Here is a 14,531-nt window from a genome sequence, read left to right as displayed (position 1 = left end):
TTAGTTTTTTTAAATTTTTTAAAAATTTATTTAAAAAAGGAGACATTAACAAAACCTTAGGATAAGAGTGGTACAACTCCACACAATTCCCACCACCACATCTCCATATCCCATTCCCTCTCCTGATAGCTTTCCTATTCTTTATCCCTCTGGGAGTATGGACCCAAGGTCATTGTGGGATGCAGAAGGTAGAAAGAAGGTCTGGCTTCTGTAATTGCTTCCCCGCTGAACATGGGCATTGTCTGGTCTATCTATACTCCCAGCCTGCCTGTTTCCCTAGTAGGGTGGGTCTCTGGGGAAGCAGAGCTCCAGGACACCCTGGTGGAGCCGTCTGTCCAGGGAAGTCTGGTTGGCATCATGGTAGCATCTGGAACCTGGCAGCTGAAAAGAGAGTTAACGTACAAAGCCAAACAAATTGTTGACCAATCATGGGCCTATAGGCTGGAATAGTGCAGATGATGTATATATTCTTACTGGATGCTGTTTTCTCTTCTGGGTTAATAAATATTAATATAATTTATAGGATATCTTTCTGTGGTGGGCTTACCTCATGTTTGATTTATTTTTCACCCAGAATGACATCTTTGGAGACTGCACTGCAGATTGTTCTACCTGTTGAGAAAGAGTCACTCCTTCTTTGTGGGTCAGACCTGGTCCCCCATGAAATGATCATTCAGGATTTTCGTCTGACTAATGCTGATGATGTTTATCAAAACCTAAGGGTAAATATAATGTCTGAAGGATATTTATAGAGTAATCAATTAGGCTTGGGAAGATAGCATAATGGTTATACAAAAAGCTTCCCTGCCTGATTCTCTGAAGTTCCAGATTCACTACTCAGCACTCACCACTGTAAGCCAGAGCTGAGTAGTGCTGTTAAAAAAAAAAAAAAAAAGACTGTCAGAGGCTTATACATGCTTATGAGTTTTTTAATTATGCATCAATAGTCTATATTTAGAACATATGCCACAGTAGATAAACTTTTAGCAATTTAGATGTATTTGCTTCTTTTTCCCTCATTTTTTATTTGTGATTAATAGTGGGGTACAAGGTTATAAGAGTACAGGGTATAATTCCACACTGCACCACCACCAAAGTTCTATTAGATTTATTTACTTTTTGACTCTTTAGTTCCCTGCAAATTCGGAAGTAGGGACCATGATGTAAATAAGTAGGTATTTCTTTTTAATTCAAAGTGAAAGCTTGCTTTTGAGTGACTTCTCTAATAACTGGAATCTTAAATACATACTGGATTTATTGCTTAAATTATCCTACTATTCGATACCTCATCTTAAATAAAAATATTTGTTTTCTTTTTCAGCTGATGAAATGTTAGGTTTCACTTTAGTTTCAAATCATTTTCCCTGAAGCAGTAGATTCATATACTTGGCATTTTAGGGAGACTGAACCACGAAGAATAATATCATATGATAAAAAACAGCTGGACTCTCCATTTATAATTAGTGTTACCAGCCATCAAAACTCTTTGGTAAATTAGAAACAGTTTTTCTAGATCAGATCTAGTCACATAATTTGAGGTTAGTTTCTGATAGGCAGTTATTATTCTGCCTCAGTCTTCACAGATTTTCTTTATTTTATTTGTTTTCTTTATTTATTTTTAGAATATCCAAGATTCTCTTACAAAACAAATTGAAATATGTAACAGTTTGGAACAGTCAGACAACTTTGTATTGAAAGAATTAGATCCACTTGATCTGCATGCAACACAGGATATTATAGTGAAACACAGACTACAACTTGAAGAAATGAATCACAAAATGCAGATGAAGGAAGAGGGCCTCAAAGCTCTGGAAGATTTCCTGTCTTCACTGAGAATAGCTGAAAACTCTCCTGTAGCATCATATACACAAGTGGCACAAGAAAATACTTTGACAGTGGAAAATAAAGAGGGAGAAATTCATTTGATGAAAGAGAAGGCCAGAGATTTAGATGAGCAATTGAAGATACTTGGGATAAGTCTTAAAGATGCTAGACTGGCTGAAGATGCCTCCTGTGAAAAACTTCTTGATACTTTCTCCAAAAAGTTATTTGAGACACATAGTCATGGCAGCCAAGAGGAACTCTCTGAAGAAAAATTACTAGAGACGTGTATTTTCAAAAATAATGAACTTCTGAAAAATATCCAAGATGTAAACAGTCAGCTCAGTAAAATTAGTCTCAAAGACCCAACTGTTCCAGCTATAAAACAACGGTAAATATATTTTCCACTCAAGATGATACTTTTTTTTTTTTGCATTTTTTAGTATCTGCTGGGCAAAATTAATGCTTCCAATATCTTTTTACTTCCATGCCATGCTACTCAATCTTTGGTATTCTTAGAATTTTTTAGCAAGTTTCCTTTTTGTTATGTTGTGCCTTTTACAAAATGTTACATGATTTTCTTTCTCCTAGAGAGTAGTGAGATGCCTATCTGTAGCTAGATATGGGTGCATAGATGTGTACATGAATCTCTTTATTATTGTGTATTTATATTGTCTCTTGATAGATAAGAGCTAGAAAACCCCGCACATCTAATAACAAGGAAATAATTGATAGAAGATTGACGTGCAATATCTTGTACCTCCTTCTTCATTATTTGGCCTCTAGTGCTTAGCCCAGTGGGGTTAGGGAGAGGACTAACTGGGAGGACATGGACTTCATTTTGAGGGGCTAGCGGAGCCTAATGTTGATTCTGAAGAATGAGCAGAATGAGGGAGCACTGAGATTTCAGCTTTTGCTGTGAGTGCTGCTATTTTAGTTCTGTCATTTGGAGTAAGATTCTAGGTCTTGAAAATGAAACTATCATTCAGCCATCATGTTTATGGAACTTCCACTGTATATTTCTCCCATTTTCTGTTTCCTCCTCTGCTCATTTCTAGCCCTCATGCAAGGTGTTCTTTTGAGACTCTAGCTGACCAGGTCCTTTCTTCTGAAAATTTACAAAACCCTTAAGTCTCAATGAGGCTTTCATATGTGCAGTGTCGAAGTATTCTATTGACTTACTACTTTACTATTAAGTTTTTACTATTGCTTATGATTATCAATGCATTTATTATAGATTTATAAGTAATCAGTGTTCATTTATAAATGGGAGACTATATACATATAGAAATAATAATTTGTATAATTTTTTTGTTATCAGTAGTACTAAGTGCAAGGACCAACACAAGGACCTGGGTTCAAGCCACTGCTCCCCATCTGCGGGGGGGGGGGGTACTTCAGAAGCGATGTCTCTCTTCTCTATCTGACCTCCCCTCTCAATTTCTCTGTCTGATTGAATAAAATGATGATAGAAAAAAAAAGGAAAAAAATGGCCTCCAGAAGCAGTGGATTTGTAATGTCACCACCGATCTCCAGCAACTGGAGGCAATAAATAAGTACATTTACATAAATAGTCATTTATGGCCATGACAACAGCATGATGTCTATGCAAATGAATTTCATGCTTGAGGTTTCTAGGTCCCAGGTTAAATCCCCAGAGCTGAGCAATGCTGTTCTTTCACTCGCTGTATCTTTGCTTCATTAAAAAAATAATAATATATTTAATAAATGCAAAAAAATATCAATAGAATCATGTGTGCCAGGTACTGTCTTAGGTAATGAGGATACAGTATTTAACACAAAAGGCAAAAAAACCTTTATTATCTAGTGGAAGGGATACATTTTTTATTAAGTTTGATGTTGATAAAAGCTATGGGGAAAAATTAAGGACAGGGGCTGGAGGTTGCAATTCACATTGGGTCATTAGGGACAGTTTTACCCAGAAGGGTAAAACCTTTGAGTAATGCTGAGAGAGCTAGCCAAGTGACATTACTTGGATAGTCTTGTAGGTTGATGGAGCAGTATACTATACAAAAAGCAGGTGTGGGTCTGGACCTGGCATGTTTAGAGAGAGACTGGGGAGTGAGAACCCAGTGTGAAAGGGAGAAAGTAGGGTGGGATGGGACTTATGTGAAGTTGTGGGCCATGTGATAACTTTGACTTTTTCTTTGAGTGACATGAGGAGTTATTGGAGTGTTCTGAGAAAGAAGGTTGTGTGTGTGTGTGTGTGTGTGTGTGTGTGTGTGTGTGTGTGAGTTTCTAAATGATGTGCTGAGAATAGACTGGGAGCAAAGGGAAGTTTAGTTTGTGATATGGTGTGATCCAGGTGAGCAATGATGGTCGCATGGACCAGTGAAGAGGCAGCAAGAGTGCTAAGATTCTGATTTTAATTTGAATCTTGAGTCTACAGAATTTATTGACACATTGGACATGAGATGTAAAAGAAACACTGAACAACTAGAAGAATGGAATTACTGGGCTGGAGGCTAGTATAGTGATTATGCTATAAAACTTTGATGCCTGAGGCTCAGAGGTTCAGTGCCAGATTCAATCCCTGGCACCATCATAACCCAGATGGGTAAAAGAAAAGACTAAGATTCATTAAGTACTGAATGAAAGATTAGGTGTTCTTGTGGTCATAAGATAACCTATAAAGTGTACACTTTACCATGTACAAAGTTCCAGATTCAAGACCCTGGCCACCATCTGGAAACATCATGCACAAGAGGCAGCTTCATGAGTGGCTCTGTGGTGTCTCTTCTCTCTTCCATGTCTGTCTCTCTACTGATATTGCAAGGAAAAAAGAGTCATTGATGGAATCATGTGCAAAAAGCCTGGGTGGGGGAAGAAAGGGGAGGTGGGGAATAAAAAGGAGGAGAATGAGCAGGAGAGGGGAGGGAGAGAGAGTGGGTTATTTTTGGCGCTATAGAGGATATGAGAGAATTTGAAGGCAGTTCTAGAGGTTTGGTAGGAAGTGAAAACCTTATGGGAGTATATTTCAAAAAGAATAGAAAGAGAGTATCTGATAAAAACTACTTAGACCTAATAGTGCATGACTTAGGTGAATGGAGTTATTCCTACTAGGACTAGTTTGAAGATTTAAATTTAGTTCAAATGGTTTCTTTCAATATGGGAGACATTGTACACAGGATGAAATGCAGTTGCCTTTCTATTACTTTCTCCTTGGCCCTTCTACCATCCATCTCTTTTCTTCTCTCCATATCATGCTCATTTTCCATTCTTCAATACAGACAGGTTTTTCCTCTCTTCTCTCATGTGCACATACACACCCTTTGTATATACACAGAGAAATGTCACTGCTTATAGGTTTTTAAAAATTTATTTATAAAATAGAAAATATTGACCAAACCATAGAATAAGAGGGGTAAAATTCTACACATTTCCCACCACCAGAGTTCCATATCCCATCCCCTCCACTGGAAGTGTTCCTATTCTTTATCTCTCTGGAAATATGGACCCCGGATCATTCTGGGGTTCAAAAGTTGGAAGGTCTGGGTTCTATAATTGCTTCTTCACTGAACATGGGTGTTGGCAGTTCTATCCATACTCCCAGCCTGTTTCTTTTTCTTTTTTTTTTTTTATTCCTTTTTCTTTTTCTTTATAAAAAGGAAACATGGACAAAAACATAGGATAAGAGGGGTACAACTCCACACAATTCCCACCACCAGAACTCCGTATCCCATCCCCTCCCCTGATAGCTTTCCTATTGTTTAACCCTCTGGGAGTATGGACCCAGGGTCATTATAGGTTGCAGAAAGTGGAAGGTCTGGCTTATGTAATTGCTTCCCTGCTGAACATGGGCATTGACAGGTTGATCCATACTCCCAGCCTGCCTCTCTCTAGTGAGGTGGGGCTTTGGGGATGTGGTGCTCCAGGACACATTAGTGGGGTCATCTGCCAAGGGAAGTCCAGTTGACATCACGGTAATATCTGGAACTTGGTGGCTGAAAGAAGAGTTAACATATAAAGTCAAACAAATTGTTGGCTAATCATGAACCTAAAGGCTGGAATAATTTAGATGAAGATTTGGGGGTCTCTGTTTTGTAGAGTTAGTAGGCCTATTTTAGTTATATTCCAAAGGGCCCATGACTATAAATCCCAGCCTGTTTCTATCTTTCCCTGTGGCTCTGAGGAGGTGGGGTTCTAGGGTACATTAGTGAGGCCTTCTGCCCGGGGGATTCAGGTTGTCATCATGCTAGCATCTGTAACTTGGTGTCTGGAAAAGTATTAAGATATAAAGAACAAATTGTTTAATAATCTGGTACCTAAAGGCAAGAATATAGTAGATGAGATTTGGGGTTTCTTTTTTTTGGAAATGGTAATAGGTCTATTTTAGATATATTCCAGGGGTTCCATGACTTTACTAGTTTATGCCTGAGCCTGACAGCTAACAAAGGTATTATCTGGGGAGGTGGTGTCAAGGTTGGAAACAGGACTAGAAAACTGGATGAGGGCAGAGAGTAGCCCCCAAATCTGGGAAAAGTATATAAATACCATTAACTGTAAACTATTGATTTGATCTGGGGCCTATATTCAGTGCAGAAGCCTGTGTAACCTCTGCATCCCTGTAGGTCTGAGCTCAAATTCTGTGGTCATAGCTAGGAACAATCTAGGCTGCGCCCATTACGACACCCATCTTCCTCCAGTGGTAGAGGATTTTGGCCCAACCTCCCTTCAGACAATGGGGTGGTTCCTACCATTGTTGATCCACATTGAGGGCAAGGTCCTATGGGGGCCCACATAGGGGTCCATTATGTTGTTCCTGATGGAGATGACCAGTGACAGTGGAGAGAAGGATCTGTTAGAGGTCTAGGCCCATCATGTCCTAGGATTCCCTGACTACGGCCCCAGGATAATGTTTGTTTTTTTTTTTTTTCAATTTTTCTCTAGATTATTCAACAATTTGTTTGACTTTATATGTTAACTCTCTTGTCAACCACCAGGTTCCAGGTGCTAGCATGATTTCAACCAGACTTTCCTGGACAGACAACCCCACCAATGTGTCCTGGAGCTCCACTTCCCCAGAGCCCTACCCCACTAGGGAAAGAGAGAGACAGGCTGGGAGTATGGATCAACCTGTCAATGCCCATGTTTAGCAGGGAAGCAATTACAGAAGCCAGACCTTCTACCTTCCGCATCCCACAGTGACCTTGGGTCCATACTCCCAGAGGGTTAAAGAATAGGAAAGCTACCAGGGGATGGGATAGGGTAAGGAGTTCTGGTGGTGGGAATTGTGTGGAGTTGTACCCCTCTTATCCTATGGTTTCGTCAGTGTTTCCTTATTATAAATAAAATTTTTAAAAAAGTTAAAAAAAACATTTTTATTAGGGGCCAGTGGTGGCACACTTGGTTAAGTGGACACACTACAGTGCACAAGGACCCAGGTTTCAAGTCTCTGGTCCCCACCTGCAGGGAGAAAGCTTCATGAGTGGTGAAGTAGGGCTGCAGGTGTCTGTCTCTCTCACTCTCGATCTCCCCTTCTCTCTAGATTTCTGGCTGTCTCTATCCAATAAATAAAGATGATAAAAAAATAAATTAAAAAAACATTTGTATTTATTTATAAAAAGAAACACTGATAAAACTTCCCGAAGATGAAAGTTAGCACACTCTCCAAATTACCCACATTTGTATTGATTGACTAATAATTGACTATCAAACCTTTTTCTCTCACCATAAAGAAAAAAATCACTTATCAGACTGGATAAGGATCTTGATGACTATGAAGAAGAGAGGAGACACTTGCAAGAAATGACTAATTCTCTTCCACAACTCAAAGATGCCAGAAAAAAGGCTCTGAATCAGCAGTTTCAAAATACAGCAATCTTGTGGGAGAATACAAAAGCTTCAGTCACTGAATGGTAAGGAAAACATTCATGAAAACCCTGAAAATTTGTCTGCAACTTTTGAAATTGCTGTTGAAAACAAATCCTTATAGATCTGAAGAAAGGACAAATGTGAATTTCATTCTGGGATCTCACTTGGACATGTTGGGAGTAAGACTTGGCATCTCAGATTACAGCTGGAATGAAGTTAAGAGGTCATCTAGGAAGGATAGCAAACACAGTAAACACCCCTTTGTTACCAACCCACCTGTATTACTGGGTTGTTGGATAAGTCATGATACATTTTTGCAAGGTAAATACATAGAAAAACTCTAACAACCCAATTTTTGCTATTAAAAGAAGGCCTCTTAACAGTCTGGAGGTTAGAAGTCCTAAAATCAAGCCTGATTCCTATCTGGAAACTCTAGGAGAGAATTCATTTCCTTACCTTTTACATCTTCTAGAAGATTTCTGCTTTCCTTCTCTTGTATTTTTCTTCAGCTTTAGAACCATCTTTACGTGAGCATAACATCTTCAAATCTCAGCTTTTCTCTGTCTCCCTCACCTCTGCTTCAATTGTCACATCTTTTGATACCAGTCTTCTTACCTCCTTCTTATAAGAACCCCTGTGATTATGTCTGTCATTCTCTCTATATATGAAAAGGGAATTCTAAAATAACTTTATTGGGGAATTAGTTATTTACAGTACAGTTACTGACACGTGGGTAAAATGTCTCCTCTCATTGTGATCGGTGTCTGCAAAACACTCTTACTTCCAGTTCGGGTCCTTTTCCACCATCCATGCACCAGTACCCCAACCCTCTCCCTTTCCCTAGCCCCTTCCCTGCTCCTCTTGGCTTCCCAGAGTTTTTCTTTTGATATAATATACCAAACAAAAGGGATTTTTAAAAAAATCCTTAATCAGCCTTAAAAAGTCTCTTTTGCTGTGTAAGGTTACTTAGTCACAGAATCCAAGAAATAAAAACCTCTTTGGAAGTTGGGATATTATTTTTCCCTATATCCCTATGTGAGTAGAAAATGTTGCCTGTTAGCTATTTCCATCATTCCAACAGAGCCAGGACAACACAAAATTTTTCTTTTCGGGGCTGGGTGGTAACGCACTTGATTGGGTGCACATGTTATAGTGTACAAAGACCCAGGTTCAAGCCCCTGGTCCCCACCTGCAGGGAGAAAGCTTCACGAGTGGTGAAGTAGTATCACAGATGTCTCTCCCTATCACCCTCTTCCCTCTCAATTTCTGGCTGTGTCTACCCAACAAATAAATATATGTAATAAAAGTTAAAAACGGGGGTCGGGCGGTGGCGCAGTGGGTTAAGCGCATGTGGCGCAAAGCGCAAGGACCGGCATAAGGATCCCGGTTCGAGCCCCCGGCTCCCCCCCCTGCAGGGGAGTCGCTTCACAGGCGGTGAAGCAGGTCTGCAGGTGTCTATCTTTCTCTCCCCCCCTTCTCTGTCTTCCCCTCCTCTCTCCATTTCTCTCTGTCCTATCCAACAACTAATTGCGTCAACAAGGGCAATAATAATAGCCACAACGAAGCTACAACAAGGGAAACAAAAGGGGGGAAAAAAATGGCCTCCAGGAGCGGTGGATTCATGGTGCAGGCACCGAGCCCAGCAATAACCCTGGAGGAGGAAAAAAAAAATTAAAAACATATTTTTCTTTGGTATTTAAACACTTTAATACCGCATATTAACAGTAGAAGACCAGGCCTCCTCATCGATGGAGTTTTGAGCGTTAAACAAAGCTGTTGATGATGTTCTGCCCGGCTCTGGGGCCCAGATGATCAGTTCTTCCTGGCTTGGAGCATCTCAGTATGATTTGTGTTATCCTCATCAAAGAGGTAGCTCAGGTGCTGGTTCCCATCCACTGCCCTTTCCACATGTTCTGGGGTGATGCGCATCCTGTGGCTCTTGTGGGCCTCCTTGCCTGCCAGCTCAAGGATGTTGGATGTCAGATACTCGAGCACTCCAGCAAGAAACACAGGAGTGGATGAACATAGGCGGTAGGCATTGTGTCCCTCTCGCAGGAGGCGGTCTACACGGCTGACTGGGAACTGTAGCTCTGCTCTTGAGGACCGGGAGAGGATCTGTTTCTTATTCTTACGGGAGTAGCTGCACCTTCTTTTCCCAGACATGATGTTTCCTGGGTTTTGCCCTGGTAAGCCGGGCTTGACTGTCCCGTTGGGTCTCTGTCACAGCTTTTAGTCCTGTCCACTGGACCCCATGCTCCAGTCCTCATTGGTCAGGGAGCAGCTGCTTTTGTGACAACTTAGACTTTATGATGTCATTGGGAGTCCCACTGGAAATGTCTGTTTTAGGAAGCCAGTCTATTTAATAACTAGAGCTTCTTTTTGAGGGAACTCTTTTTAAAGATTTTTTTTTCTTTTACTAATGATTTACAAAATTATAAGATAATAGTGGTGTGTGTAATTCCACACCATTCCCACCACCAGAGTTCTGTGTCCCCAACCCCTTCCAGTGGAAATTGCAGTAGCTCTCCCAAAGTCACAGATCTGGGTTGACTATAAACCTGAATCACTCTGTCTGCCTGTTGTCTACTTTTGTTTTTTCTCCAATTATTCACCTCTACCCTGCCTTCATTTCTAAGTCACACTGACACCTACTCAACTTTCTACTTGAGTTCAATCTAGTACAAAAATATGTTTTTCGGGAGTCGGGTGGTAGGTAGCACAGCGGGTTAAGCACACTTGGCGCAAAGCACAAGGACCCCAGTTTGAACCCCCGGCTCCCCACCTGCAGGGGAGTCGCTTCACAGGCAGTGAAGCAGGTCTACAGGTGTCTATCTTTCTCTCCCCCTCTGCCTTCCCCATCTCTCCATTTCTCTCTGTCCTATCTAACAACGATGACATCATCATCAACAACAATAACTACAACAACAATGAAAAGCAACAAGGGCAACAAAAGGGAAAATTAAAAAAATCTTTTTTTCAGTGAAAAATATTTCCTTATACACAATTTCAGGTTATCTGATTCTAGCCCCACATCATCTTCTATATCTCTTTGTGAATTGTGAGTCACTGATAAGAATAATCACTAGGAGATATTCAGTTGTTTCCCTCTCACAGGGTAAATGAACTCTTTATATATTCATCTTATTATTTCTGATCATTATTCTAGTTTTTGTGAATTAGTTATAAATTTGCCAGTTTCTTTTTGTGATAAAATGCTTCAATTGTATTTGTCTTTAAGTGATTTTATATTCTTAATAGCTGTTTTGGAAGACATGTCTACAAACCTAACTAAATCAGCTGTAAGAACAGGGTAAAGTGTTATGACAGAGAAATACACAAATTTTAGGTTGAAGGCCCAGCAATGTATTTTCCTAGTTCTTCAGTTTGACTCCAACACACCAGTAACACATTTGTTGACTCTATCATTTTTGTCTTATTTTCTACTAATTTAGTGCCTCTTTTTTTATTTTCAATTATAATCATAAAGAAGTTTTTCTTTTCTTTACGATAGCATTTCTCAGCTCTGGCTTATGGTCGGTGGTGTGGGGGATTCATCCTGGGACTTTGGAGCCTCAGGCATGAGAGTCTCTTTGCATAACCATTATGGTATCTCTATCATTGACAGCGATGGTTAGGATTTTGGTTTTTTAGTTACTATTTTTTTTTCTTTTTACTAAGGTAAATTTCACAAAACATAAAGATTCACCATTTCAGTCGTTTTTAAGTAGACATTTCCGTGATGTTCAATACACTCAGAGTGTTGGGAAGCTGCAGCTTCAGATTTTTATTACCACAAAAAGAGTTTGCACACCCTTTAAGCATTAGATTTTATTCCTCCCCATCAACACCCTGCCAGTCTAATTTCTGTCTCTAAGGGTTTGCACAATCTAAGTATTTTATATCAACAAAATCATACAGTTTTAGATATTTTGTATCTAAATTTCCAGTTAGTGTATTTTCAAAGTTCATTCGGGTTCTGCCATGTATCACTACTTTTGCCTGTGATAGAAAAATTATTTATTGCACCTTATATTTATCTAGTCCAGTTGATAGACATTTGGGTAACTTCTACTTTGGGGATATTGTAAAACTTCTATGAACATTTATGTACAAATTTTTATGTTAACATATGTTTTTACTTTTCTTGTATACATACCTAAAAGTAAAATTATGGTCATATAATAAATTGTATTTATGGTTTGACCATCTGGAGATTTCTCTCAATAGACTACTGGTTATCATTCTGCTTAGTCCCTGGATACCTCAGTTCCTTGTCTGCTTCTCACTCACTGTGATTCTTTCACCAAAGAACTCCATCTGAGTACATCTCCTCTTGCTTCCTGGAGCCTGAGTGCACAGTAGTCAAGATAAAGCCTGTGTATATTTGATCCATTCTACCCTTCAGTTTCCCAGAGGAGTCAACTGACGTCCAAAGAGGCTAGAGCAATTTATCTAAGGCCATATGACTAGTGTTCAGTCATAATAAAAAACTAGGTGTTCTGATTACCACCTTATCTATATTGCTTAACTTTTTCAAAATATCTAAATCAAAAATGAGTTGAATAGACATCCCCAAACCAACCTGTGACTTGCTGAATCAATATTAAAGCAATCTGCAAGAATAATACTAAGGAAGCACTATTTTCATGTTGTCTTTTGTGATAAAATTGAGATATTAATTTTTTTCCTTTATTGAGGGATGAGTGGTTTACAGTCAACAGTAAAGTGAGATACTAATTTTTTTTAAAGTTTTTATTTATATAAAGGAAACACGGACAAAAACCACAGGGTAAGAGGAGTACAGCTCCACACAATTCCCACCACCAGAACTCCGTATCCCATTCAATCCCTTATAGCTTTCCTGTTCTTTAGCCCTCTGGGAACATGGACCCAGGGTCATTATGGGGTGCAGAAGGTGGAAGGTCTGGCTTCTATAATTGCTTCCCCGTTGAACATGGGCGTTGGCAGATTGATCCATATTCCTAGCCTGTCTCTCTCTTTCCCTAGTGGGGCAGGGCTCCAGGACACATTGGTGGGGTCCTCTGCCCAGGGAAGTCTGGTTGGCAACATGTTAGCATCTGGAACCTAATTTTTAAAGATTTTTCTTTTTTTTTTTTTTTAAAAAAAAATCTTATTTATTTATTATTGACTAGAGACAGGGAGAAATTGAGAGGGGCAGAAAAATAGAAAGTGGAAGAGACTATAGAAAAAGAGAGACAACTACAGTCCTGCTTCACCATTCATGAAGCTTTCCCCCTACCAGTGGTACTTGAACCCAAGTCCATGTGCACTGTAATATCTGCTCTTAACCAGGTGCACTACTGCCTGGCCTCGAGATACTGATTTTTTTAAGGTTATAAATTCTTTGCTTCTTTTTGGACCTTACATTTTTTTACCTGCTTGTTAAAAAAATATGTATACGATATCATTTGCAGGCTAAAATGGAAACCATGTCAAGAGGGAAATTTCTATAACTTATTAGTCAGTATTGTAGTAGTCCTACAAAGGGATATTATACTATGCCTGCCTACAAAGGCAGAGGGTGGGCCTCTTATTGTCAGACACTTACTTTTTTATAATATTTTTCTTTCCACAGCCTTGACCAATGTGAAAGAGTTTTGGAGCTCTTGAGACAATACCAAGTTTTAAAAAATATCCTGACAACTCTGATTCAAAAAGAAGAGAATGTTATCTCCCTTCAGGCTTCGTACATGGGAAAGGAGTACCTGAAAAAAAGGATAGCAGAGGTGAGTCCTTCAACAGAAACTCAGTACAGTGGCTTCCCTTACAAGCCCAACAAAAGAACATGTGCTAAATGGAGCCATTTTTGAAACTGGATTTCAAAGAAGTTTCTAGTGACTCTGTTTTCACCAGGTATCTATAGAAATTTATCTAATCTATCACCTGGACTTGAAAAATGACCACCTCAGGTTGGTGCTAGTTTGCATTTCTTTGAGTTTTGATAACTAGTGATGTGATCTTTTCAGAGTCTGAGGTTTCCCCTGCAGCTACCTCTGTGTGGTTGTAAAGTCATCACACTGATCTTCTACCTAGAAGGAACCTGATGATTCATTACAAGCTTGAGAGAATGAAGATAGTAGGACCCTTCTTCCTCCACTGGTGATGGACAAAGGAAAAATTATGTCTTTATTTATTCACTCTCTGTAAAAATATATGAATTTAACGCTTGTCTGTGTTCATAGGCTCACAGATCATAACTTTAGTATTCTAAAAAGAGTAACTTTTTTGGACACTAGGTGTCATTATTTTCTACAATTTTATAACATTGTCAACCAAAGTGGCAGAAGAATAGAATAGTTAGAAAATAGTATTCTGTACTACACTTTATTTTGATATGCCAGAGAGTACTTTTCCTATTGATACATATATTTTTAGTAACATCTTAAAGTGCTTGTCTAAGTGTCAACAGTATGTGTGAAAGATAGTCTACTTGATTCATCTGGGTTTTTACAGAGTAATTTCTGAAACTTCTAGTTATTAAAAGCACAGTTTTTTTTTTTTTTTTTTTTTTTGGTCTGCAGTGTTATCGCTGGGGCTCGGTGCTTACACCATGAATCCACTGCTCCTGGAGGCCTTTTTTTTTTTTCCCATTTTGTTGCCCTTGTTGTCGTTATTGTCATTATTGCCATTGGTGTTGTTGTTGGATAGGACAGAGAGAAATTGAGAGAAATGGGGAGACAAAAAGGGGAAGAGAAAGATAGACACCTGCAGACCTGCTTCACCGCCTGTGAGGTGACCCCCCCTGCAGGTGGTGAGTCGGAGGCTCAAACCGGGATCCTTATACCAGTCCTTGCACTTTGCGCCATGTGAGCTTAACCCGCTGTGCTACCACCCTACCCCCTAAAAGCACAGTT

At 39.5% G+C, this 14,531-nt stretch overlaps 2 protein-coding genes across 13 annotated transcripts in view; one reads left to right on the top strand and one right to left on the bottom strand.

The window, feature by feature from the left end:
* Positions 1-14,531, top strand: part of SYNE2 (spectrin repeat containing nuclear envelope protein 2) — a 429,917-nt gene that overhangs the window by 172,300 nt on the left and 243,086 nt on the right. For all 12 annotated transcript variants that reach the window (XM_060174850.1, XM_060174845.1, XM_060174844.1 and 9 more), the window contains exons 29-32: positions 575-722; positions 1,623-2,212; positions 7,521-7,700; positions 13,253-13,403. In XM_060174850.1, coding sequence (XP_060030833.1) covers positions 575-722; positions 1,623-2,212; positions 7,521-7,700; positions 13,253-13,403 — 1,069 coding nt within the window. The remainder of the gene's footprint in view (positions 1-574; positions 723-1,622; positions 2,213-7,520; positions 7,701-13,252; positions 13,404-14,531) is intronic.
* Positions 9,339-9,942, bottom strand: LOC132533334 (histone H2A-Bbd type 1-like). The gene has a single exon (XM_060174136.1). It carries the CDS (start codon positions 9,817-9,819, stop codon positions 9,469-9,471), a length of 351 nt encoding a protein of 116 aa, XP_060030119.1. The 5' UTR covers positions 9,820-9,942; the 3' UTR covers positions 9,339-9,468.

The sequence above is a fragment of the Erinaceus europaeus genome, chromosome 16 (assembly GCF_950295315.1).
Source record: "Erinaceus europaeus chromosome 16, mEriEur2.1, whole genome shotgun sequence".
Taxonomy (NCBI): domain Eukaryota; kingdom Metazoa; phylum Chordata; class Mammalia; order Eulipotyphla; family Erinaceidae; genus Erinaceus; species Erinaceus europaeus.
The sequence above is the reverse complement of the archived record's forward strand: the minus strand, read 5'-3'. Positions and strand labels throughout refer to the sequence as shown.

Bases quoted from the DNA above. Each gene is read 5' to 3' on its own strand.
- LOC132533334 (XM_060174136.1), bottom strand. From the start codon at position 9,819: ATGTCTGGGAAAAGAAGGTGCAGCTACTCCCGTAAGAATAAGAAACAG.